Below are 27,960 nucleotides of genomic sequence, written 5' to 3'. Positions count from 1 at the left end.
CAGTGGAGCAATGGAGTAGTATTTGGCTGCTTTGGTATCTGATATTATTTTCAGACTTGTGTCTGAATTAGATGACTAAATTTCGCAGTGTTTTTAGGTAGCAGCAGGGAATGGCTCAAATCCTTCTATGACAAATGTCTGAGAGATGATGTCACATTCTTTTGATTTTTGGGCTTTGTGACTGGCTGTATTCAAAGCTCCTAGACTAGGTAAGAGATTTTACTGTGATCATTACATTAATTCTGAGTCTTACAGCGGAGATAAATAAAACACTGAGACATTAGGAGTGGCAGAATTTTCCTAAATATCCTATGAGCTTCAGGATCAGAATAGCTTTTAGGTGGAAAGATATGAGTACTGACGGATAAACAAACAGAACTTGAGTAAAAATCTGTTATTCAATAACACTATTGTTCATCAAACTACAAAAGAACGGAAAACCCCCAAACAAAACCAAACCCAATTCCAGTAATACCTATCAATCTAGAGTGTCAGTGAATCTTGCTTTGTAATTAAAGAGTTAAACTAGCCACTAGAGTAGTACCTATGGACACAAGACACGTGTCAAGTACTTGGAGAATTGTAATGAGTCAGTAGAAAGCCACTGACATTGTCTCAGTTTCTCAGAAAGTACCTCCAATCTGTATTGGTTTTGGGGCAGAGGATTTGCTCATATCCACTGCACAGCATCTACTGGATGAAGAATCAGTTGGAGAAGGAAAGAAGCTGCATGTCTCTGCCTCTCTCAACTGGGTTGGAAAGTCATGATCCTTTGCCCAAGTATATTGTCATAGAAAAAGTGAAATTGGAGGAGTGCTTATAACAAGGCAATTACAGGAATAAGAAGAGGAATACACCAAAGCAATCCAAGGTTCTACAGCAAATTGCTGTCTTTATGTTCAACTCTCTAGGTGACTGTATTGCAAATCACTTACTTAAAAGTAAATTCTTAATTTGTCCTTGAAGAATCCCTTGAACAGTAAGGAATGCTACAAATTCTTAGGGCAGTGAGGCGTACATGACAAGCACAGCCAAGTCTACAGAAAATAGGCTTCTTGACATCGAGAGGTTTAAACTTCAGAGGAACAACTGTGCATCATATGTCATTCAATACAGAGTGGAAAATGACCTTTGAAGAACACTGGACCTAATGAGACCATTACTGAACAATGTGGTTCATTTACTGGGTACATTAGCTTTTCCAGTTAGTTACCTCATACAAACATGCAAAAAATAGTTTTTGTGCTTAGAGAAAACAACAGCCTCCAATATGCATTAAGAGGACATTTTATTATCAAAATTACTTTTTTAAAATGCTATCAGTTCAAGTGATTTCCAGGTAATTTTCAATCAAGGGTTTGTAATGTGTTAGGTATAAATATTTTACCAAGTAAAAATATGTGCATTGTCAGAGATTTCCTGCTATGCAGAAATACAGGGACATGTATTTCAAGCATAAAGGCACAGAAATATTTCTGCTGGGAAAAACTTCAAGTTATAGTTCCTGAATTAAAGCAGCAGTTTGAGGAAATTAATTAGTTTCTCTGACACTTAATGCATGTGAAGCAGAGTGGCATAGTTCAGGCAATTACAGTTTCTGAGTTTTACTTCTGTTTGATGAAAATATGTAGCATTATATGTGAACTTCACAATAAACCAAACAACTTGCAAAAGACAAACTATGAGAAATGTTGATGATACTGTTTGGACATTCACTTGACTGTATTGTAAGGAGTCAAGATCCCACTGAAGCCCAGTGCCATGAAAAGACTAATGTGTTTTGAAACCCCAAGTCCATCCAGTGGGTAAAGAAGTGTTGATATCATCTCTCATAATACAGTCAGTTGACTGCTTAATAATCACAGTTAATAGGAATGTGTCAACATGCAAAAAAAAAAAAGGAAAATTCCATCCTGGTCTGGAAGAAACAGCTATTTTGGGTTATTTTTGTAACTGTATGAGCTGTAAGAACTCTCTGTGGTATGCCAACCCTGGAGAGAGTAGTAGAGTCCAATTAGACTTAAAAACTAGCAGAAATGCTGGAACAAAGGAGGATCCTTGCTGTTAATGCAGCTTTAGAGTGGGTTTTGAGGGGGGTGGACTTTTCAGAACTTTCTTCTGTTATTATGAAAGATATGAATTAGATATGTCCCTGGATACTTGGTTAACTCTACCTAACAAATAGAATTTTTCCAGAAGTTTATTCTTGTAGTAGGATTAATAAGAGAATTATGTCTACTCTTACAAAAATATCCATATTTTCAGTCTTCTCCTTTTTCATAATTTCTATAAAATAGGTATTCATGTTCTCAGAAATATTTTACATAAATATTTTAGTTGTCACTTAAATACTTTGGGTTTTCTCACTAGTGTCTAATGTCTTACAGTATGTTTTCATCTTGAAGAAAAGTTTAACACAGTCAGTTTTAGCTTAAATCTGGTTCGTATTTTGGTTTTGGTTAGTGCAGAAGCTTCTCACTTGCATAAGGCAGAGATTTCCTTGCAATTGATTCATCCTCTGTTCTTCCATAGTGCTCAGTGCAGCCTGTAGCTACATCTCGAGCCACGTTCCCATCTCCTACTCTTCTCTAGTGGTTCTAGTGCATGTACAGGGCATCCTGGCCATGCCAGAGTTGTTGTGAGTCTGCTTTGGGTTTTGGTGGCAGCAGCCAGTCAGTCTCCTTTCTCTCTTTTTACAGATGAGAATTCTGGACATGTGCTGAAGGACGTTACTGTGTATTTGTAGTAAGGTTTATGTATTCCCAGGATTGAGTGGCATTACTAGACACCTGTGGCATAGGCAGTCTCTGTGCATAGTGCTGTGTCTGGAGAGATGAGAGGAGACCAGAAGATGAGAGAGAGCTTGTAGTGGTTGGCTGCTGCCACCTCCAGAAGGACTTGGGGTGAGGGGTTGCAGGTGAAATCAGTGACCTTATTAGGTCAGCATTGTCCATGGACTGATCTCTGTGCATTCTTGTTCTTGGAGTGCTACAGGATTGGGTTTGGGTCTTTACTCCTCTTGATTGTGTTCTCTTTTTAAAAATTTACTATTAACTCTGCCTACTGCCTTTTGCACTGAAATCCTTACAGGATATTTATACTAATCACCTCTTACACTAATCACTGCAAGGTTAACAACATGAATACAGTGAACACAGTTACTGATGTCTCTGTTTATTCTTTCAAAAACATTTGGTGGTTATACTATTAGCCAATTCTGGCTGAATTGGACAGCATTAGTAAAAGGAGTCATTCTAGGCCCTGACAGAAACCTTGCAGCTTAAGAAAATCTGGCTGGCTGTTATACATGCTGGAAAGGTGGTGGGGTTTATTTAAGCTACAAAATTTTGCAAATACAAATATTTGACCACTGAACCATAGCTAGTAATATTCTCATGGGGCAGTTTGAAGTGGCACTCAGTCTAGGCTAGAGCTTTCTCAGATACAACTCTTTTTTGTTGTTGTTTTGGGGTTTTTTCTTCATTGAAAGTGTTCTGTGGATGCAAAACTTTTATCCCAACTTGAAACTCATTTTGCTTAAGTTGCCCTAGTGACTCCTGTCAATTGAATTATTTACATGAATAAAAAAAGCCTTAGTGACTTGGCATACAGCTGAAATTAATTATAATTCTGCTGTGTTGTTGTCTTTGTCCTGGCCTGTGTTTAGGGTATGTTTTAATGTAGTGGTATCTCTGGCTATAGTTACTCTTTCTGTCATTAACTAAGGTATTTACTAAGTTTGGATGTGAAACAGATCCAATACACTTGCACAGATTTTGTAATTTGCATTTGTTGCTGTGGTTTTACAGCTTTCAGCCTTTTTTTGATTGTGTGCTGCCAGGACTGCCTACGTAAGCTGCTTCTTGGGGAAGGTTTTTGAGTATCAAAATGCATTTTTTTAAAGCTATTAATACACTCAGTTAAACTTTTAACTTGTCAACCAATGACAGTGTCCCCTGATTATACTTCAAAATTAGCAGACAATGAATAACTCCTCTACTCCAATTAATTCAGTTCTCTAACTCCTGTCACTTATTTTTCAGATATTTAAGCTTGATACTGCCCTTTGTTTCCAATTTTAAACTGTTTGAAACAACTTACATTCAAAATACACAGTCCACACATTCTCTGTGTGCTGTTTGTCATTATTTACTGATCAGTCATGTTTCATTTTACAAACAGGAACCAATCCCCAAGCATTTATCATCAGTAGAAATAAATTATTGATAACACTTTAACAAAATTTAGCATAACATTAGAAGCAAGAATCCTTCTAGTCCATCAGCTATGGGGAGAAAGCTTGTGACTAATTTTATAGAACAGGATGGTATGTCATCCATGTGCTACACTTGCTGCAGGACAGCCTGGCCCCTCCAGTTAACAACCTTATGTTCTCTTCCTCTGCTGTTTCCCTGGCAACACGGCATGGTGGGGTGTCATAGCAGTTGACAATTGAGCTTCAGCTGTGTCCTGCCAAAGCTCAGTGTTTCTAGCAGTCTGAGCTTTCACACTGCACCTCTGACACAGCACTGAGAGTTTGGTTCCAAGTCAGTTAGAATTCCACCGGTGTGAATGTTTATGCTCTGATAATATTGTCTGGGGATGTCATTGGACTTGTCAGAGTACACTAATTTTATAATGCCTGTTAGTGTTGGTGTAGTCCAGTGGCATGGATGGTCCTGGCAGTGACACAGAGAGGGAGGGTTCTAACAGCAGCTTGCATAGTGCCTTTCCCTTTCACAGACCAAATGAAAGCAGTAATTAGAAATAAATAAATAATCCCCCAACAACCCACACATGGGAAAAGGAAAACAATCCAACTAAGTTGCAAATGTGAAAGGTTAATAAAGGAGGTTAAAGATACGTTACAAAATAAAATGAAAGGCTGACAAGCCTAAATGCTTTGTGGCTGTGCCCAAACTGCCCTGCAGACAGTGTTCTGCAGAGCATCTGGCTGGCATTGCCATCCAGAAACTCAGACTGAGGCTTACAGTGTTTAAAAAGGTTTGAAAAGGTTAATTAGTTTTGTAGAGCTAAAAAGATTCTGAAGTACCTGCTTAGCTTATAAATATCTGAAGGAGCAAAAACTGCTCAATATTTGAAAAAATACATAATCTAATGGAGAAAGGCAAAGTAAGAACCAATGGCTAGAAGCTTTGCCAGAGAAATACCAGCTTGAAAAAGTGTTTTTAATAAATTTTATTTTTTTTAGGAAGGAGTTGAACCAGCTTTTCTGGAAGTGAAGGCTTAGTCAAACAGCCATGACAGCTACAAGTGACTTGGCTTAGAACAGGGGAAACCCAACAGATGGAAGTGACCAGAGTTGTGATAAATGGAAGTTAAACCAAAAGATTCAATGTTTGTAATACACTGGGGTGTCCAAATTATATTCTATAAATTAAATAACACATTCCTGATAAATCCTTTCATTTTAAGATCTTCCATCTTGCTAAAATGTTTCTGTATGTGTTTTCTCTTTATCCTTTGAGGAAACAGACTAGAAAAAGCAGAATTACCTGCATTTGGTGGAAAGCATGTGTTGTATATTAAATTATATAAGCCTGCTGAGATTATCTGTAAGCTCACTATTTAGGAAAAAACAGATGTCTCACTTTCTCTCTCCTGCTGGTTCAGCTCATCAGTCAGCTCCTGCTACCTCTGCTGCATGTTCTACCTCATCACTCATGCCAGCCCTACTGCTCTTTGGGCCCTTTGCTAAACAGATAGAACTTGCCAAAAAAAATACAGAAAAATATATCCAGTAAAAGAAATTCCAGTAATAGATACATTATCCAGTATCACAATGTGGCTGACTTTCTGCTGGAATCCTGAGTATATCACCCATGGAAGAGTCCAGTGGGTTCCAGATCTGTGTAAGGCAAACAGTAGGATCCAGAAGCACAGGGAAGATAAAAAGGTAGATGAGTCAGACTTCATTTTGATATATCAACTGCCAGAGCAGCTAAAGTCATCCTGTATAACTAAAGCTTACTATAAGATTTGCTATCTGTGCATTTGGGAAAGAAAAATAGGAAAGTTACACTGCTGCAGTTGCAGGGAAGACATCACAAGCTTCATACCTGTATTTGACTGCATGCTCAGTTTTATGAGCTACTCAGGACATTATTACCAGATGGTAAGTACTAATGTCATTTGCTGCTTTTTATTTTCTTCTGCAGAAGCTAGAGCATAGGACAATAGGATATGAATAATTTCTTCTCTAAACGCAACCACTTTACATACTAGAACAATAGGTTTTTTGTGACAGAAATTAGATTCTCAGTCAATTTCTGCTGTATTTTTTCAAGGATGAAACAGATTGGGGATACATGGTAGGATGCAGTCAAATTTCTTAGCACTTGCTTTTTGATGCTCTTTTTTATGTTACAGGGTTTACCACAGTGAGTTGCCATCTTAGAAGATGTGAGAACAATGGTTCAAAAGGACAGTGTGCTAGTGAGGGCCTTTGGTCTGCTGTCCTAGTGGAGGTAGGGGAGGGAGATCTGTGCAGCAGCAAAGATGCAAAGGTTATGGATGTATTAGAAAGCATGGAAAAGCTTGAGAATGATCATAGAGGAATTAGCACTTCTCCCTGAAAAAGGCGGTGGATCAATAGCTCAACTGAAGCACGTCTACACCAATGCACACGGTATGGGCACCAAACAGGAGGAGCTGGGACATAGCTGCAATCACAGACATGGTGGGATGACTCACACAACTGGAGTGCTGCCATGGATGGCCAGAAACTCTTCAGAAGGGAGAGGCGAGGAAGGAGAGACGGTGGGGCAGCCCTGTGTATTAGGGAGTGTTTGTCATGATGGTGATGGTAAGTGTTTATGGGCAAGAATGAGGAAGGCCAACAAAGTGGATATCAATGCGGGAGTCTGCTGTAGACCATTCAACCAGGTTGAAGTGGGAGGTGAAATATTCTACAGCAGCTGGGAGAAGTCTCACAAGTACTAGCCCTTATTCTCACAGGGGACTTCAACTCACCAGATGTCTGCTGGAAATATAATCCAGTGGAGAAGGAACAGTCTAGGAGGTTTCTGGAGCGTGTGGAAAATAACTTCCCACCAGAACTGGTGAAGGAGCTAACTAGGGAAGGCACTCTGCTGAGCCTGTTATTTGTGAATGGAGAAGGACTGGTGGGTGATGTGGTGGCTGGAGATTGCCTTGGGCTCCGCAGTCACAAAATAGTAGAGATTTTTATTCTCAGAAAGGAAGGAAGGGGGAACAGCAGAATGGACACCTTGGGCTTCTGAAGGGCAGACTTTGTCCTGTTTAGGAGACTGATTGACAGAGTCCTTTGGGGCCAGTCCCGAAGGGCAAAAAGGAGTCCAGGAAGGCTGGACATTCTTCAGAAAGGAAATTTTAGAGGCACAGGAGCAGCTGTTGCTATGTGCCAAAAGATGAACCAGTGGGGATGAAGACCTCCCTGGTGAAACTGTCTGCTCCTGTCTTGGACAGATGTACTGGTTTAACAAACAGTCCTGCAAAATTAGATGATTAAAATCATTATATCATCATATGTGTGGGTTAATAGTTGAAATCTTTGTTTTACTGGAGAAGTAGTACTGGGAAATTGTATAGAGTTCCAGCAGATTGTATTGTAGATGCTGATTTCATTTTACTGACAATATTTTTCAAATAATAATGTGAATGAAAATACCACTGATCTTAATATGAGCAAAACCAGGCTCTGGATTTTAATTCTTTGTACTTTGCTTTCCTGATTAATACTCCTGTATTCCCATGCTCTTTGCATTCATTACTTGCTGTGAGGAAATTGCTAGTTTTTATTAGTATGAATTTTCTTTATTAATACTGCACATTCTCAGTGGTTTCCTTCATTGGTAAATAGATCCCGGATGATATCCTGCTCTTTGTTTTATAAAGCTGACCTTCCTATTCAGGAATCAGTTTTATCTGTATTTTGTTGTGTTGCTCAATGTATGGGCACAATATGGCCAGGGAAGCTCTCTGCAATACTTGTGAGACAATGGCTTAAGCTGAAGCAGCATATAAGATAAATTGAAGGAGAATTTGAACTGTCACATAATTCCAGAGGAAACACTGGAGCCACCAGCTGTAAACATATTTACAAAGAGACTAGATAACCCTAATGCAAGATTGCAGCTCTCTGAAAGCAGAGCAAACAGCTCCACAGAAAAGTACATGGAAACAAGCTTATCAATTCACAGCCTCACAATGTATCATTGCTGTGCAGAGTCTTTACTGTTGGTGATCTACATATTATTTCCCCAGTCCCCTCTTTTCCACTTCCAGTGTTCCTCTCAAAATCCTTTTGCATTGAACATTTTCATGACTATCACAGCTTACTGTCTTTATGAACAGCTTTCCTGTATGCAGCAAACGTCCAAAGCCAATTTCTCTTCAGACCATTAGGCAAAACCTATACAAACCTGTAACTGATTTTTCACTGTGATTTCATCGTATGCAAAATTAAATGTCAGGAAAAAAACCAAACCAACCAAACACAGAAAACCCTGCAAAAGTTTGATTTTTTTATATCAAACTGGAATTTCCAAGTATTTGGCCAATTTCAATTTTCCTGTATTTTATGCTTCTGTATTGGACAACAGACACTGTTCCATAGTAACTGAACTACGTCAAAATTATGTGATGCATTTAAAGTGCACTTAAAACAAGCATTATCCTATGAAGAAAGGCAGAACAGGCCTAACATAGCGTATCAGTTTGCTTTTTCACTAAGAGAAACAGAATGATACCTTCAGTTAAAAGGGTGTGAATTGTCAGTCTCTCCTGACTGATAGGAAACAATGTAAAATAATGCTAGAAAATAATGCTTTGGGAGATTTTCTTACTTCAGATCCTATGGTTGATTTCTAGATAAAATAACGCTCATAGCAAAAAGGAATTAATTTAGTTTTCTAAAACCGATTAAGAAAGACAATAATAACTCACTGTAAGAGCCACATTAGTGAGTTTTGCACAATAGTTTTGCAGGAAAATTCACCCTATCCTTAAACAAATCCTTTGAGAATGTTTTAACCTAGCTAATGGTAAAAATCCAGTATCATGTGCCACTTTCTCTAACTTCCATTTGCATTCTTTTATCCAGGGTAGTGGTTCAAGATTTATTTCACATGCCCCTTAGCAATTCTCAGTTCGTTGTCACTTGTTCAACAAGTGACTAAATGAACAGAAACATTGCCAAGTTTATATTATTATAATAATATCAAACCCTTGCAATAAGGAAATGAAAATAATTAGTACGTCAAAACGTATTTGAGAATATATCAAAGATAAAGACATTTTCAAGCACTGTGCAGCTAAGAAATGAAGAAGAAAAAAGTCTGGCTTTTCCCAGTTTGACTGATCAATTGATGTCTCTCATCAATATGATTATTTTCATGACTGCACTACATGGAATTCATCTCTAATCTGCAGTATCACTATTATGTCACTTTTTTCAGTTGACACAGATCGATAATAGTTCCTGCTCAAAGGGCATCAGTTGCACAGCACAACAATGTCAAGTGAGGTGAAACTCTCCAGCAAAGAGAAGATGTGGGATAAGAGGAAGACTTGGCTCACCCAAGTGATTATGTATTGAACTTGTAGGTCAGACACGTGGGAGATTGCTAATATATTTTCACTGTTTATCGTATATGAATTCTATGCCCATGTATAAAACCTGTAAAAGAATCTAGCGTTTTTTCTTCATTTTTGGTCACATTAAAAAATTTTTAGCTTAAAGATCCATAACATAATTTAGTTTTCAGTTTTGCACCATAGGCAGAAGGATTCATAAATAATCCAATTTTAAAATTCATGCGGGACTATTTTTGCTGAAAGAGTTCTTTCCCATGTTCGAGGTTTTTTGCTCCAGAGCTGACAGCATCTTGCTTCAATGGGAGGTAACTGAGAGTGATTAGTCAAAGATTTAGTTGAAAACTATTCTGAATATGGGTTTTACAGCTGGTATAATTTCAGGCAGTTGCAGGTTCAGTGTAATCTGAAGATCTGAGGGCTTTCACAGGGTGCCTTCTCAGTTTACCTTACACAAAGGTTTCTAGGGCATGCTCATTAGGAAGTGATCAGTGATTTTTGGGACAGCTTGACAAATGCTTTTTTTGTTCTGTCCTTTCTCTGTTATGAAATGATTATCCTCTGAACAACAGGGAAATTACATGATGATCCAAAAGTGCAAGCTGGAAATTAAAGGGTTTTCCAAGGTAATAAATCTTGGACATGAAATACCTGCACCATTCTTAAAATAAAGAGATAAAGTGGTATCTATGTCATAGTCCTCATACAGCTCTGATTAGGGCATGTGGCATTTCTGGTGGCACAAAGAAAATAAAAGTTTGTTTAAAAAAAAAAGAAAAAAGGTATAGTATGACTGACACCTCCAAATGTACCTTCCAGAAAGAATGATCAAGCTGTTCCTGACTAAATCCTCTAGTATGTCTACTCAGAGTACCTTTTCTTCAGCAGGTGTTTTGTGTCCTGCTGTTCTTTGTTGTTCATCAGACCTGAACAGATAAAACATACTTCTCTAAATCCTTGCTGTTCCTTTTGATGTGATCCTCTTGATTCAGTGTTGGTATTTAAGTCATACATTGCCATTGAAGTATGAGCTCACTTCCTAGAGCTGAGGCCTGAAGCAGCCAAAGTAGCACATCTGTAGTGACTGTACAACAACAGTTCCTGAACTTCTCTGTGTTATAATGTTCTATTTCTGTGTTATCAAACCCTCATCTCAGCAGCTCTTTCTTGATTGTTCTATCAACTTGCGTCAGTGGCTTAATCTTCCTTGTACTTTCTTGCTTTTCTCAGTTCCAGATGTGTATGACTTATGAAAAAAAAAATCTTCTGGGAAGAGATATTTCTTTAAACACTTTTTGTAGCATCAGGATGTCTCAGAGTATTTGTTGCACACAGAGCTTGGATAATAGGTTCAACAGATTGGTACATTCCCCTTTATTGAATGTCTTTCCAAAAAGGATTGACTGATAAAGATGCCAAAAGCTGTGCTGATCACATCGATAAAGGCTAACACATATTGTGATAGATCCTAATTGGAATGCACTGGTCACCTGCCTTATGCTTCACAGGTTTGTGTGAATAACTTCATGCAGACAAGTCAATACAACATTCCTGACTTCCACTGCTACAAGTGGCAATGCTGTTATTTTGGCATATTGAAGTGTTTATTTTTATAAACCTGGATTTTAAAAATACTCTTGTTCATGGAAAATGAAAAACATACCAAGTCTCTGCACAGTAAATGTTCAAATAGCAAGGACTGAATAATACATATATTTACTGTTTCCTTTTCATAGATTTTTAAAAACTGGCTGTATCTTGCATGCTGTGTTCCATTCTCCTGGAGAGCCAAAGTCCTACAGTAGAATCTGCCCAGACAATGGTCTTTTAAGGACTGCAGCTTAGATTTTGAATCAGAAAAACAGATCTAGGATATAAATGCTTCTTTATACTATTAGAACAATTTCAGTAATGCTCAGGATTCAAATCTCTGTAATGAGTAACATAGCCAAAATAATTAGTCTCAGTAAGATTCATGAATAAAAATATAGATAAGTCAGTATATTTCCTGCCCCCAATTAGATTTTCTATGATCAAAAGAATGTTAAGGTTTTATGACTGTTTTAGAACATTAAGTGCACTCAGAGTTCAAATGTATGAGAGTCTGAATGGGTGAAATTTTAAGTTTGTATGAAATGTTCTATTTGCAATAAGTGAAAGGAGTTGGAAGCTTTATACAGGTAAGGCTTTGGAATTGAATTAAATAATTTCAAGTTGTGAAATATTTTTTTCCAGTTACCAAAGAGAATGCTAGAAGTTTGAATCATCTGTTTCTTTGAGAAAAATTTCAACTTCTAGTAGTAAAATCCTAGCAGCATTTTATTTTGCATTGTTCTGGGAAGCCTTGCATTCCAGCTAGAAATTCCAGGTCAGATTTGTACTGCCTATTCCTCCACCTCTCCCTGTGAAGAATGCATCCACTGACACATACGATCATTTACATACAAGAACCTTAAATTTGACTGCTTGCTTCACTAATACAGCATCTGCCTTTTAAACCATCTCCTTATCCCTTTCTATGAATATTTTAATGCCAAGAATATAAGCACACTTCTCTGCTATTTCCATGGAAACATGAAGAGGGACTGGCAATGAATGCAATGGGAAACAGGAGCTGGAGGAGGCATCTCGAGTTGTCAGTCTGTGCTTAGGCTAAGGTCAGGACTCACTGGACCAAAGTTGTTCTCTGTTACAACTGGGTGCAAATTAATTACAGTATTTCTGACCTAAGCTGAAATGGAGAAGCAGTACAGTACAGTAGCCTTTTCCCTTTTAATGGATTGAATGGAAAATCATCCCACATCTCCTTAAGAAATTCAAGAACTGGACAAGTGATAAGCAGCCATGTGAATCAGTGAAATCCCTTCCAGACTGCAAAAGCTGCTAACTCTGTTAGTTTTAGCCTTGTTTCCTCTGGTATAAGTCAGTCTCAGAATGTCTCTTTCTTGATTCAATCCTAGAGTCATGAATTGAGAGCTCTCCAACCAGGCAGTAGTTACTTTACAGAGACAGCACTAAAAGTTGATTTGTTGCAAAAGACACCAGGCAGGCTGCCAGGACTGCTGCATTCTTACTCATGGGGAGTAAGTCTAAGACAAAAAAGTTAGTATGACTTGTAGCTCTTTAATAACAGAAAAAGATCAGGTGCTCAAAGCACTTCCTTTTTTTCTCTCCTGCTGCTGTGTTTGTTACCCAAATTGTCATTGCTCTACCAGCACTTTCTATTATTCCTGTTGTGCTCCCACAAGAAACAATTCAAGCAACAGGGTAGTTCTATTTTTTTTTACAAATAAGCTAATAGCATTGTTTTTATTGTCTCCTGGGAGCAGGAGAGTCCCATGAGACACTTCCTTGTGAGCAAGACTTCAGTGTGTATAACTCCATTAGTCTCTGCACTTCTGACATGCCTCTTGATCTCAGTTACCAATTGCAGTTGGAATTACTAGGTGGCAAGTTAAAATAATGTGGTGTATGCAGACATATGGAATCTCACAGCTTCAGGAAAAGAAATCCAGTCTACATGAAATTCATGTGAGATACATAGTGAATGTTGGTGCTGGATGTACAAAAGGAACAGCCTTATCTTCTAGCATTGCAAATTCTAGGATGTGTAAAGCATCACAAGAGCTTTTCCCCAGTGTAGGAGAGAAGGGACTTTAGAATAGTAACATAGGATCAGTTTAGAGGTAGCTACAGCCAAGATTCTTCATCAGATCCTGATAGACATACATACACACACATCAAAATAACTGAGTCTTGCTGTACCAGATCAGAGAGGAGGAAGCTGGGGACAAACACACTAATTCTACCCTTCTGCAAATGGTAAAATGTATGGTGATGTTTTAAAATGTATTCATTTGTAGCGAAAAAATGTTTTTAACCATTATTAAAAAAGAAAACCAATAAGAATTTCATCATTTTAACAAGATCTCAGTATTTGGTGCAGCCCTTGTCTCACATATGTTGGGTTTTTTTCCTCATTCCTTTGCAAGTTGGAATTGTTTTGAACTGTGCGAATGATGTGCTAACATGAATGGTATAAACCATTCTTAGGGAGATCTGAGCTGCCTCTAATGGGACAATATTCTATAAGCACTGTTTTTCTTCTGGAATGTACAAGTCTGAGGAGGAAACAGCACTGGAGGAGTGTGAAGGTTGGGAGTAAGTTTAGATTGTGAAGCACTGTGGGTTGAGGATGAGGTGGAGTAGAGTTTAACTGCTCTGGTGAAATCAAATAATGAAGAGTTAGTAAATGGGAGAATATTGTTGTTGTAACCTTATTTTGACTGTCTTGTTTCTGTCTATTTTGATTCAGGCTTTATATTGATGATGTTTTTTTTCCATGGATTTTATGCCTCTTTCAATGAATACAATGATTTTTCTGTGATTGATGAGGGCTTGTGATAAATAAGACTGTCAACTGCAGGAACACAGCCATCATCTATTGCAGAGGGAGGAAAATGAAATGAATGGAACATAGGATTACAGGAAAACAGGAAGTTCATACAGCTAAAGCAGTGGAATGCTCCTGAAAAACTGTACTAGGCATAGGTCTATGGTCCTTTTTAGTTCCAAATGTGTTTCTTAAATGCAAACTTTCATAGGTAATCCAGCATTCTTCCTTACTTTTCTCATAGGAACTGAATTAGAGGTTCTGTGATTTGATTTGTAGTAGGTCTGGTTATTCAGAGCTACACCAGATATCACTGACAGCTGGAAAAACCTATTAAACTTTGTTAAATAAATAAATACATGTGCTGAAAATTTAGGCTCTAGAAAATTAGCCTGGGTGTCTAGAATTACTGGGTTCCTTCTAACTGTAATTTCTCGTTGTATAGATTGTTTCATTCCCTATTTGTAAGTTGCTTTTAACAGCACCTCTTGATCTGACTACATGCTGTGGAAACAAATGTAGTCAATGAAATATTCAGATACAATAATTACAAGCTTGAGAAGAAACCAGTAATTCTGTCTTTTGAGCAGTTCATAAATAGCAAGTTTGTAGTGAAGCACAAGTCTATAAATTGCATTGTGACTCTACAGACAAATATTGACTATCATGTGACATTGTCCATCTTGCAAGCTGAACGAGACAGGGCTCAGTGAAAAAAAAAAGTGTTCCTGTAACCTAAGACCACAACGTGGGGTTGTTCTGATAGCCAGAACATACAAACTAGTTGTGCTAGGCCACAGCAAATAGCTGCAGTAAGTCTGTGCCTGACTGTGGGCAATGATGGGTGAAGAACATGGGAACAGATCAAGCTTACACTGATACCTCCTGCAATATACCCTACCAGATAACTGAACTGCAGGTTGCATCAACTTCTCTCTGTTTAGGTGCCCTTTTAATTTAATTGCTTTTTGAACCCAATTACACTTTTATGACTTTTACTATTATCATTATTATTCTCTAACACCTCGTGACAGAGTTTTACATTTAATTATGCCCTGTATGGAAGGAATACTCGTCTGCTGTCAGATAGCTGAACTTGATGTTTCTTACTTCTTGCATTGTAAGAAAAGGTGCAAAAATCATTCACTATTCACCATTTCCGCACCATTCATGGATTTATGAGCTCCACTGTGTTCTCTCTCAACTATTTTTCCAGATTCCATCTTATTTAATTTCATAGGATAGCCATTCCATGCTTATGATGATTCTTGCTGGTTTTCTCTGTTTTCTGATTCTACTAACTGTTACAAATTGGTCCTTCATCTTACTTATATCTATGAGCTTTCATCAAGATCCAGAGAATCTTGTTTTAAAGCTGGGCTCGTTTGTGTTGAAATGAAAACCTACTTGTTCGATAAGTCCAACGTTCTTGATATCATAGTTTATCAGGTTGGACTTTTGTCACTGACATTTCAGATGTCAAATGAGTTCTGCATTCACAGGCACTGCTTTTGCAATCAGTCCCCGTGCCATTATTCTGTTACACAAAATTACTGAACTCACTAGTGCATTCTAGTGGCACAGCAGTGGGAAAAAGTAAGGGAGTTCTTTCATCTTTAAAACATGCTGATTTCCTCCTATGGATCCAATATACTGTTTCACTTCAATTAAGACAATTGTCTGTGTGACAGGAACCAATATTCACCCTATTAACACCCTTTCCCACCCTGCAGTGTGTTAGAAAAATGCCCATTTCAAAGAAGGTGCAATGAAAAGCATTCTTTCTTTACACATAATGTATCAGCTTGGATTATGCACAAACTATACAAAGCATAGGTTAGTAGTCCTCAACAGTGAATAAATATTTTTCTTTTTACTTGTGTGTTTTTATGTAGTTCTGTAGTTGTCTTGCAGATTTCTGCACTATTTTAGTAGTTCAGGGGCTACTCTAAGGACCAGAGAGCATGAAAGAACAGTAACCTGAGTATTCCACAAAGGTCACAACTCCATTCTTTAACCATTTCCTTTTCATCCTGCCTCACCAACAGTGTAGTGACTCTGACTCCATCAAATGATAGCCCTTATGCTTGAATTCCTCTTTCAGATGTTTGAGATCTGCTCAGAACTGTGTGCATAAAATTGACTTATTTATGGATTCAACTATAAATATGTTTCTACAACTCATGGAATTACAGAAATGTAGGCTGGATGTGATCTCTGAAGATCTGGACTACTGCCAACTGTAAATCAGGCCAGCTCAGGCTTTAACTAGTTGAGTGAAAAACGTCTCTGGATGGAGATTTCACAGCATTTCTCAGCAAATTGTTCCAGAGCTGTGCTAGTTTTCTAGACAAAACCTAACATCTAATCTGAAGTTCAATTAGTGTTCATCGCTGCATACTCTTTGATCTGATACTTCTGGGAAGAGTTTTGCGTCATCATCTTTGAACTATGCTTCAAGTAGTTCTAGGCTGTTATTAGATCACTCTTTGGCCTCCTCCTTGGCAGCCCAAAAAGCTCAGTTCCCTCAGCCTCTCCTTGAAGGTCAATGCAGTGTTAAATTACTTATTCTGGGTAGATGTGGATTAGATAGTAGGAAGAAATGATTTATATGAAGCTGGTGAGACACTGACACAGGCTGCCCAAAGAAGCTGTGGATGCCCCATCCCTGGAATTGTTCAAGGCCAGGTTGGATGGAGCTCTGAGCTACTTGAGCTAGTGGAAAGTGTCCCTGCCCATGGTAGTGGGGTGGAATGAGATGAGCTTTAAGGTCCCTTCCAACCCAAACCATTCTGGGGTTCTATGATTGTCTAGACATGGAAGGCTGATATTAAGCTTAAAGGTCTCAGATGAGGACAGCTAAAGTCCTGGACCACTTTATGTGTAAAACTATGCAACATTTCAGCTATGTTGAGAATGTACTTGAAATGCACCTGTTGCCCTTCAGCTAAGCAAATAATCTAAAGGCCTGGAAGAAAACAAAACCAAAAAACCCACCCCACTTGAAAACACTGAGTAAGGATAGAAATCAAATGAAATATGTTAACAGGAAGAGCAAAACTGGCCTCTATTTGCATATCTAGAACACAGTCTAAGGATAGAACATCCAGATATGTACAATTAAAGTATGGATGTTCATGATACTTTGAATATATTTTCAAGAACTGTGAGATTTTTTCCAAACTCCAGAAATACGTAGTTTGCTTAGAATACTGTAAAATGCTTCAAATCCTCCACACACACCCCCCACCCAAAGCAAGCGTAGGTATTACGTGCTGCTAATTTGCTTCTTAGAACTAAGGGAAGAACTCTCCTAATTTGTACTCAGGAAATCTTGATTTCCTAGCACTGTCAAAGACTCTGAAGATTTATTTTTTATATTTCTTTTATGGCATGTTTGCCCTCTTAAAACTGCTTGTGCCCCAAAATGATACACAGAGTGCATGCACTCCTAACTCCTATGTCCAGAGGCTTCTGTAGCATAAAGCTTTGTTGGCCTTTGAGGTGGTAAAAGGAGAGTGTTAACAGTTGTTTGCCAAGCAATTGAAGCACAGCAAGCTCTCCTTTAAGGAGAAAAAACAAGCTACCTGCCCACTTTAATGATTATCTTGGGTACTTTTAGCACGGTCCTGGCAGTGCTGCCCTGGCTGGACACTGTCCATGTAATGTGTAGGTTTTAATAAGTTGTCCCAGTGTGACTTTAAGTTTCCTTTGCCCTGTGTCAGCTGCAGTAGCATTGCTTTTGCCAATCTATCCTTATTACTCCTTCCCAGAAATATTGATTGGTGTTGCTGTTCTATCAGGCACAGGACCAATATCGACTGCTCTGTATTTCTGTTCTCTTGAACATACCTTTTTCTAGAACTTTCCTCTGGACTTGTAATTCTCATATGAGTAATGATAAATATAGCACCTATCACATGCACATTTTATGACTTCTAAATATAATTTTCCTGCACTTCGGCTTGCTTAGAAGATATGTATAGCTAGTCACAAGCAGTAAATCAGTTTCTGCACTTCTATTCTGCCCCTTTTCTTGTTGTGGAACAGCCTTTCATACCCTGGTCAGACATACAGGAGTAACCTTTATCTGGATCTTTTAGCATTTCTGTGGAATGATGTGTGTCCCAACCTTTCTGATCCTTGAACTCAGTAACCTTTTCCACTGTTCTTCCAAGAGTTTTCTATATATCCTTTCTTTAGGTTCCCTTTAATTTATAAGTCCTAGCAGAAGCACCTGTTGTCCTGCTCCTTTGCTTAGAAATCCCCTGGCTCAAAATCTAATCCTCCTCTCAGGAAATTTAATCAAACTTCTTTCTCAGCTCAGCTCTCCTTAGTATAATAATAGCTTGGTGTTAGACTGTACTTATTAGGATTAACAAATCTGTATTGTTCCTGATCTAGGAACACAAAATAGTTTTGATAGATAGTATTAAAGAGGGGTTTACCCCAGTCTGGCACATGTATTACATGGGTGCAACTGCTGTGTATCGATGTTTAACTCAGCACATACTCCTAAGACAGGATTTGCAGTTTCAGTGCATACCTGAAAAGTTGCAAGGATCAGTCTTCAAAGACAAATGTTCAGGACTCTGTTAAAGTAATATTCCCAATTAAATCTGCTTTGTCTAGTTTAGTCCACAATAAGCCTTAGTCACACTACAGTTTTTTTCCCATCACAGAGATCATACATGATAAAATATTCATGATATTTTCATTGTGATCCTATACAACAGCCAAAACCAAAGGTCCTCATATGATTCTCATTCACACTGTCAGATTCAGTTATCATCTGCAGAATTTTACATAAAGACAGTAGTAATATTTAGCAGGAAATCATCATGGGAGACAGTATGTTGCACTTTTGCTTTGTTAGGTTTATTTTCTCTTTCTTTTCTGCAAAACAGGTATCAAATACTGACTACTGCCTCCACTGCCAGTTCTGCACTTGCACATACAAAGTGTAGGTATGAACAATTACAGGACATTATCTTTAAAATGAAGAATTAATCTTGTAGCTTACAAATTTTGTTTTCTAGTATACTTTTCCCTCCTAATTTGAGGATGAATCTGTTTAAAAAAACTCAAAGCAAACTTGTTTTGTGCTTAAAACATTTTTTTGCTCTCACCATATAAATAGATATCTCCCTATCAAAATCACACAATATTTTTTTTCAGGGCTCTACTTCATATAATACCTATGTTTCTCAGCTTTCTATATGCTCATTTCATAGCAGAGATCCAAGATTCCTCTAATATAAAACTTTTTATAATCCCTTTCCATTTCCCTTCATTGCAGGGGCATAGATTAACGTGCTATGTTAGTTTCCCACCTTTCTGCACCTCACATTCCTCATACATCCAGGACACTGGAAGAACTTTTGGTAGGAAGGCCATGAATAGATGGTGTGTGCATGGATGTTATCTGTATGATAGATGTTAGATTGACATAGCTGCTTGTAATTATCCTGACCTTCCTGTGTTGTTCACGAGGTGACTGGTCAGGAATTCCTGCAGTGGTTTTACACTAATCTAGCACATTGTTTTGCTGATGGGATAATGAGTTTGTCTGCTTGTAGAATAAGTTAAGCTGCTAAGTGACTTAAGAACACTTCTTAATGAATTCAGAGTGGGACTTACCCTTCTAATTTTGACATTTTAGAATTCCCAACATTTTCCTGGAAAAATCTGGGATGCTAGGACTGGAAAGAAAAGGTTTGGAATCCAAAATAATTTTGTCTAGTCAAACCCCTATTGCTTACCCTGTCGCTTCTGGGAGATGTCAAGACTAGAAACAGGTATATACAGGATAACAGAGGTGGAGTGTTTTATCCCAGTTTAATTCTCCCTCAGTGAGGTTCTTAATTTCTTGGAGAGATCTAGAGAGTGAATTAGATTAAGCCTATTTACTTCTGTCCAGATTTCTCCAACTGTTTCTTCTTTTTGAGTTTTAGAGGAAAGTAATTTTTAACTCATTAAATTATCACTGTTTTTCCCATGTAGACCCACAGCCACCTGATCCTACCCATTCTTGTAGGAGTCTTTTTTTCTTCAACAAAATATGAATCATACAATAGTGTTTTTCCTTTTAAAGCAAGTCTCTTACCCAGCACTCAGTCAGGATGGCCTAACTGCTACACAGGGAGGACATTTCATCTAGAAGTCAATCTAGGCTTTTTTGCAAGAAAAGAGTCTCTAATTTATCCAAGCTCTCTCTTGCTTTCTGCATCATCTATATTTTCGTCTGCAAAGTTCTTCTGCTTTCCCTCTGCCTTCCTTTATTAAGAAATAGTTTGAATTCCTGAATAGCTTTGGCTATGACTATCTTGGCCAATGGTATTTCCTTTATTTTGTAGACTGTCATTATTTCAGAATGGATTCAGGGTTTTTTTGTCTAGTAACCTTAAGGAAAAAACAATGTTTACATCCAACTGATTCAATTACTTTTTTACCTCGCTATCTCTTCTTCAAATACTTTAGCTTCACCTGCTTTCTTTAGAAGGTCTGAAGTCATGGATCTCTAAAGAACACACTTGAATCAGAAAGAAGAGATTTGTGCCATTTTGTGAAACAGCTCATAGCTACCAGCGTATGTTAAATGTCAGCCAGTATTGCAAGGAAAGCCTCAACAGGAAAATGGCAACAGCTTTCACTGGTTCTTCCAAAATTTACTGACATTTAAAGATTTTCTACCTTTTCTGGAAAGCAAACATTACCATTCCTGCAAAAATTTCTTTCATTATTGTTTATGGTCTACACAAGATAAGTTTTATTTAGTTAAGGCTTTCAAATCCCTAAGTGCCTACCAGTTTTAAAATAATGACAAAAGAGAAATAATGACTGAAAGATCAAGTTTTTAGGTACTTAGGACAAATGGCAGTTAATTCCCTTACTTATGATAGTTTCATCATAATTTTTCATTTTTAATTTCAAAGGTCTCTCAGCTGTGACTAGAAAACTTTAATGTGGAAGCTGTAAGAAGACACTATATTCCAATTCTGCTCCATTTACCAAGGGATCCTTTTGAATGGCTTCCTGTCTTGGTAACTGGGTCTTCCCCTTTGAAAACTCTCAGTTGTTCTGAACTCTTCCCTGCTAAGCACATCTCTACCGTTCCAGAGGATGACCAGGGATGTTTGTATGTTTCCGAAGTATTGGAAGAATAGAAGCAGCCATCTGTTCCTTAGCATGTTCCTTCCCTTAAGCGACCAATTCCTTGTTCTCATGCTCAAAGCAGAATTTGCAATTAGCCCCCAACAAGGCCATCTGGATAAGGCATTGGCATTGTCTTGCTTATACCCCAGCTTGTATAATTATGAAATTACAGCAGCACATTTTTTCTGACCACCTGGCTATAGACTCCCTTTCAGGATTCCAGAACTGGAAAAGACACTGCAGGGAAGAATGCCTTTTCCTATCATTATTTTTTCTCCATGTTAATAGCAAATTTTAATAACACCTTTGGGAGTTGTACAGTAATTTATTCTATTTTTATTATAATAAGCCACAACCCTTTCAAGTTCACTTCCCCTGTGGTATGTACAGTAGTTTTACAGTAGTTACAAACCCACAAATGAGCCTGTTGTGTTAGGAGTGGATTCATCACATATTTTCAGTGTCAGCCTTCAGCTTAGAACTGTGGACACATTACTCCTTCAGACATAGCAAGATGTGATCTGGGTACCACACATTGCTGCTTGAAATGTGACTGATGCACTGAACAAACCGTGAGCCACCACCATTCTATGCTTCTGTGATTATCATTTGGGTTTTCCTTACTGATACATTTTCCTACTTCTGCTATTAAAGTTAAATCATTACACAGATTTTGGGGGCTCATTTCTGAAGTATATCATGCACTTATACCATGCAGCCACAGTCTTGCACTGATGTGATATAGCCTGCATCTTTGTTGGAAATGATTCCTGATTAACTTATTTGCATTTTAACTGAAATAAATTCTGTTTTGTTTAGAGAAGGAATTTATGACTTGCAGATATTCGATATTATAAAAATATTACATTGAAGAATAAATTTCTTAGCTGTCAAGATCAACAATTTACTATTTTCTTCTTTATATCACATGAGAGATCACCAAGTTCACACTAATTTAAAACTGTCAGTCGCCTTCTACATGTTCATTACGTTTCACAATTTATGGAAGGGTTTTAACTCTGCTTTTGTCCTTGGATTACAATGGAGGATTTGGTAGTAGAGGAACAGTATGAAAGACAGTAATAAACACAAACCTTTTAAAATGCAATATCCTATTGGCATGATTGCTCTGAGCACTGGCCAAAGACCTATATTAACTCTAAAATATTTTTTCCTAGACAAGTAGTAGCAAAAGCATTTCAGCTGAGATAAAAATTACTTGCTTGGTTTTATTATCACCTACAAATTCATGAAAGGAAAGCAGGAGTATTTGGAAACAGATCTATGATGTTTTTAGGGGATTGTCTGTTGTGTCAGGATTTTCATTGTGAAAATAAAAAATAAACACTCAAACGTATTTTTTAAGCTGTTTTTACACCTATAAATCTGTCTATATAAAGTAGCGTCAGATGCCCTCACCTTTACAGTGGAGGAGGTAAACAAACAACCCCCAGTAGCTGAACTCTGTAACTTTGCTTACATTTCAGTGTGCCACGAGGGGCTTGTGAGTCAGCTTTCACCATGGCTCCATTCTGCTGCTGAGGCAGTGCCAGCCCTGCCAGTGCAGCCCTGTGCTTCTGGGGCTCATGAAATCACCAGCAACTGCCAGCAGTCTGTGGGTTTAATCTGTTAACACTGTAAACACAGAACTAAATCAATGCCTTCATGGAACTCTGAGAACAGAGGATGCAATTCTGACCAAGTCTGTCCTTAGCAAATGAAAAGGAATAGTAACACAAAGTGAGGAAAGGATGAGAGGTAATTTGAAAAGCTTCTGTAAACCACTCGGCTCCTACTTCAGCAACTGTATACATTTTTAAAGGGTAACTTTTTCTGCATTTTGTTTTAGAGTAACAATAATGATCAAAACTGTTGCAGATTTCCTTTGAAGTAGTAACCATACAATATATTTTCATTCTTAACTAAAATAAAAAGTAAATTTGCAGTAAAAGATTTTTTCATATTACTTGTTGTTCTACAAACAGTGAATGATTCTTCTTTCTCTGTGTCACCAGTTGCAGCATGAATTTACTCTAGTGAAGTCAAGGGAGATGCACTACACACAACTGACAAAATTTCAGGACAGTTAGGCCAAAAATACTGTTATGTCTACTAATAGCCAAAACCATCCTCTTGCCTCCACTTCCCAAACAGGAAAACTGGCCAAAATACTTCACAGGCAAACAGCAAAAATGCCCAGACTAGATTATTATCATTCCCTCTGAACACAAGCCAGACAAATGGAATACATACATATTTGTAAATAGTCTTGTAAACAAAATACACTCTTGGGTTTTGATATCCCAAATCCCTTCTGTTCACTTACTCTGGGCCACTGCAGTGACTCATGATGTATGCATAACGTTTTTAAAACCTAAACATGCTGGAAAACATTAATCTTGCCAAAAATGCCTGATTGAGATATTTTCTGTATCTACTTTTGATCACACTTAAATACAATTTATTTGAATAATCTAGACTATTTTCTGTTCAAAACATTGCATCTGTTTACACCTACTTACAGGTGTAAACCAGTCAATAAACAGCCTTGAGTGGTGGGTACCATGGACAGCTCCAGCGGCACCACGAGCAAGTGTCACGGTGATAGTACCTCAGGAAAACTCAAGACAGCTGCTGATTCTTAATGGGCCTCTCTGCTTTCAGTCTATACCAGCACCGGATTGTTATCTCCGAACATATAACTGTGGTGGTCATCCTCAGTTGTTCAGAAATGGTTTTCTTCCACCCAGGGCAGCAGACAGAAAGCTGTTAAACACGTCTGGCTAAACTCAGCTTTCACCTACAAATATTCAAGTTGGCCTACCGCAGCAGAATGTGGTTGTTGTATTCTTTCAAGCTTACCCTTATACAGTGGGGGAAGTAAGGCAAGAAAAAAATTCTGAGAATGTATGGCAATGCTAAACTACACATCTAATGATGCAATGTTACAACTGGGCTGCTTGAGTTCCATCTTTTGAAAAAAAATCCACAGCAGAATGTTTCCTTAGAAAACACTCATCCCTTGTAATGAACCTGCCAACAGTGCTAATTGAAGTTTGAACAGAACCATATTTTCCCAAGTTATACCTATTGGTTTTAACTCTTCAGTTTTAGTTGCCAAATGTTTAATTAAAAAAGGAAGAGTAGTCTGTGGTGAAAGGTATTGCATAAAACAAGTGTATTGAGACCCCTGAAATTTCATGGTCAGGTAAGAAGGTCATCAAATGAGAAAACATTATTTTTAAGAGCAGATTTTGCTCGTTGATAGACACTAATATATTTTGTCTGCTTTCCACAGTGATGCTGAAACACTCTTGTGTTGTTTCCTCTCCTACAGAGTCGAATGGCAGAAAGTTTGCGTCTGTTTGATTCCATCTGCAACAACAACTGGTTTATCAACACTTCCCTCATCCTTTTTTTGAATAAGAAAGATCTGCTGGCAGAAAAAATCCGACGCATCCCCTTAACAGTCTGCTTTCCTGAGTACAAAGGCCAAAACACTTACGAGGAGGCAGCAGTCTACATCCAACGCCAGTTTGAGGACTTGAATCGCAACAAGGAGACCAAGGAGATCTACTCACACTTCACCTGTGCCACTGATACCAGTAACATACAATTTGTGTTTGATGCAGTGACAGATGTCATCATTCAGAACAATCTCAAATACATTGGCCTCTGCTAAGAATCCTTAGGCTTTATCTGTTTTCCTGGAGTGATAAAAAAGGGGCTAACCACTTCCACTTCTAGTGGGAATAAATGGGGCAATGCTTAGTAGCCCAAGGAGAGAAAAGGGGAAATCTGATGTATGTACACAGTTCCTCTTATGCCCCCTTAACTCGCTACATCATTTTCCACAAATAAATGTTCTGGAGAGTGAAAGCCTCCTCTCCAAGAAAACCACACACCCTCAGAGAAAAAAAAAACAACAAACAACTCAAAACCCCCAACCAAAAAAAAACAAAAAAGAGATTGAGGCCTAACTCTGTGGAGATGTTTTCACCACAGTCACTGCACTTTTATTCCATTCGTTCCATTCCATTTCCTACAGTGAGAGTGTTACCATGGTCTGTGTAAGAAATATTTCTTCATCCAGTTGTCCTAAAATTTTACTGACATAAAGATATAAACCTGGTGAGTGACAGATGAACTCGTTTGCAGGGTGTGGAGCAGGATGGTTGTGTTGGGGAGCAAAGCTAGTTCAAACTAGAAGCTACAGAACAGGAGAGTTTAAGCAAAATACTCCTTCAGTTAGCAGAGAACAGGCATGTACCCACGGTATTGGTCCCCACAGTCAAGAGTATATACACGTCCATCATGTATGCACATGCACATGACTCTCAGCATATACTATGTACACACTTCTGCTTTACTTTCCTGTTTCTCATGGACACTTTGCCTATTAAAGGAATTGTTGGTGCGCAACTGTTTTGTGATTTCCAAACTGACTAGCAGCTCCTTCTGCTCTCTAAGGCTTCAAATATGCAGCAAAACTACATTAAATGAATCTATGAATAGGCCAAATTAAGGTCAGTGTTTCTTCTACTGGTAAGGAGTTTTATACATCGAAACAGTCTTCTTGTACATCTTTTTTTGCCAAATCTTGTGGTGTTTCACAAAAACCAAACTCTATTTAAGAAGTAGGTTAATGTTTCTTTTTTAATACAGATTAAAAAAATAAATCACAAAGCAATTTTTTAAATTATTGTTGTAGTGTCTGGATTGCTGAATGTGAAAGTTGCCAACGGACAATTCTCTTCCACTGCTCCAAATAGGTTCTGGGAATTGTAATATTGTCACAGATTTCCCAAGAAGCAGGAGCCATGGAGATTGTGTAGTATATAGCCTCCAAAGTCTTTTTTTGTTGGTTTTTTAATTATTTTTAAAATGTGATGTATTATTAGAAGGTTAAAAATGAGCGATATGAACAATACCTAAATGTCTTGATATTTCAATTTAATAATTTAAATTATTTACAGTTTAGTGAAGTTAAGGAAACTGAAGAGATGCATTCCTCAGCTCCAGGTTTCATCTCATAAAGAAACACTACTGGATGGAATAACATTCCGGCAAAACTCTGAATGCATAAGAAGCTCTGTGGGACTATACTGGAAAATTTCAAATGGATCATATAGACCTAAGTCGTTGGTCAGTTGATTCTTTCCCCTGCCATAGAAAAGACTTCTTAAAGACTTCAGTGTAAAGTTGGTGTGTAAATATATGTTTGATAACTGTAAAGCACATATGTACACAGAGACACAGACACACATGCACACTGGAAAATCACCTTCTACTTTTGTTCCCCTGATGTACTATGATTAGTGCAAGAAATCTCAGCCAAGGGCTCTAAGAAAATTAAAACAAAATGGTTAACAACATCAACATTTAAATGGTCCACTTAAAAATAAATAATTCAAATGATACTGAATGTGTCTATAGTGTGTTCATTAATTGGTGTTACGACAGTTATTTGATCAGATCATGGTGAAGTTTTCTTTCCTTTATGACAGGCTGACGAGGTTTTTTTCATTTGCTCCAGATCTCCTGTTTACTCATCAAGGTTCAGCAATTTCAATCTTTAGAAATTATGTTTGACCAACTTAGTAAGATTTAAGGGATGTGTTTCCATTTATATCTTCACAAATTCTGATTGCATGGTATTATTATACTTTTGGGGGAGACTGTTAGCTGTGACCCTTGTTAGATGATGCTAGATGAATAATATCCCTGAAGTTTAAACAAAATTTGACGTCAAACACTTTGTTAATAATCTCTGACAGCAGCTGAAAATATTTGATAGTGCTTGGAGTTTTATTCCTTTGGTTCTTGGCATTTCTACAAAATGCATCAAAAAGTCTTAATCTTTCTTACATTATGTTTAAAATCATTTTTTGACCTGTTTGAGTATATCAAAATGCAGATGGGTTTTTCTAAGTGATGTGGAGACTTCAGCTGATAAAGAGCTGGGACTGCCAAGAGAACTACAATACTGTGATTCAACTACTGTGATTCAAGCAATAATAATTTTCAGCCTTGCTAGAGAATGTGACATAAGCAAAAATACTCTCTGAGGCTCAAGTCATAGGTAAAGACTTTAAAAACTCTTCAGTTCAGACATAATAATGGGGTAAAATCTATCTAATTTTGAATGAGGTATTTTATCTCCGTTCTGAAGCCACAGGGTCCCTTTAAGCATTTCCTGACAACACTTACACCTGAAGAGCAGAAGCAAAAGAGCCAACTAGGCTGTGCTTTCAAGGTATAAAAGGTCTGTCATGCCCCCAGGGAGTATTTAGGCCTTACTTGTAGTGAGAAGATAGTACTGCCTGTCTGTGATATTTGCAGACAGGCTGCTTGACTCTCTGAGTTTCCTAAAAGCTGTATTTGGTAATTGTATCTACAGGATCCTCTAAACTTTGCTTCCTGTTAAATTGCTATCATTTACTTGGGAAATTGTAGAGTGTTTCTAGTCTAACTTGCTTTCTATAGTGTAACATCCTATTATTGGCTAGTTGAATTGTGGGAAAGGTAGAAAGTGAGTCAGGGCTTCCTTTTCCAATGAAGGGTCTATTCGATGTCAGTGGCTTTCATGGGACTGTGGCCATTTCAGACTAGTGGAAGAAGTGACAAGCAAACCCTAGCATTCATTACAGCATAGCTTCAAGGTAAGAAAGCTGGATAGGAAAACTAAAGCCAGAAGTGTAGTCACTTAAGAGGAGGGTAGGAGACTTTTTATATTAAAAACCAAATATTTATTCAACTAAGAAGCTCCTTCCAACACAAGTATTGGAGACCATCTAGAACAAAGTGGAGAACAGGAT

At 37.8% G+C, this 27,960-nt stretch overlaps 1 protein-coding gene across 1 annotated transcript in view; it reads left to right on the top strand.

Annotated features, from left to right (window-relative positions):
• The window catches only part of GNAZ (guanine nucleotide binding protein (G protein), alpha z polypeptide), a 32,823-nt gene extending 6,261 nt beyond the window's left edge, over positions 1-26,562 (top strand). The window contains exon 2 of the mRNA XM_009081315.1: positions 24,480-26,562. Coding sequence (XP_009079563.1) covers positions 24,480-24,824 — 345 coding nt within the window. The 3' untranslated portion in view covers positions 24,825-26,562. The remainder of the gene's footprint in view (positions 1-24,479) is intronic.
• Positions 26,563-27,960: the final 1,398 nt, after the last annotated feature.

Source organism: Acanthisitta chloris, unplaced genomic scaffold (assembly GCF_000695815.1).
Source record: "Acanthisitta chloris isolate BGI_N310 unplaced genomic scaffold, ASM69581v1 scaffold29788, whole genome shotgun sequence".
NCBI classification, from domain to species: Eukaryota; Metazoa; Chordata; class Aves; order Passeriformes; family Acanthisittidae; genus Acanthisitta; species Acanthisitta chloris.
The sequence above is the reverse complement of the archived record's forward strand: the minus strand, read 5'-3'. Positions and strand labels throughout refer to the sequence as shown.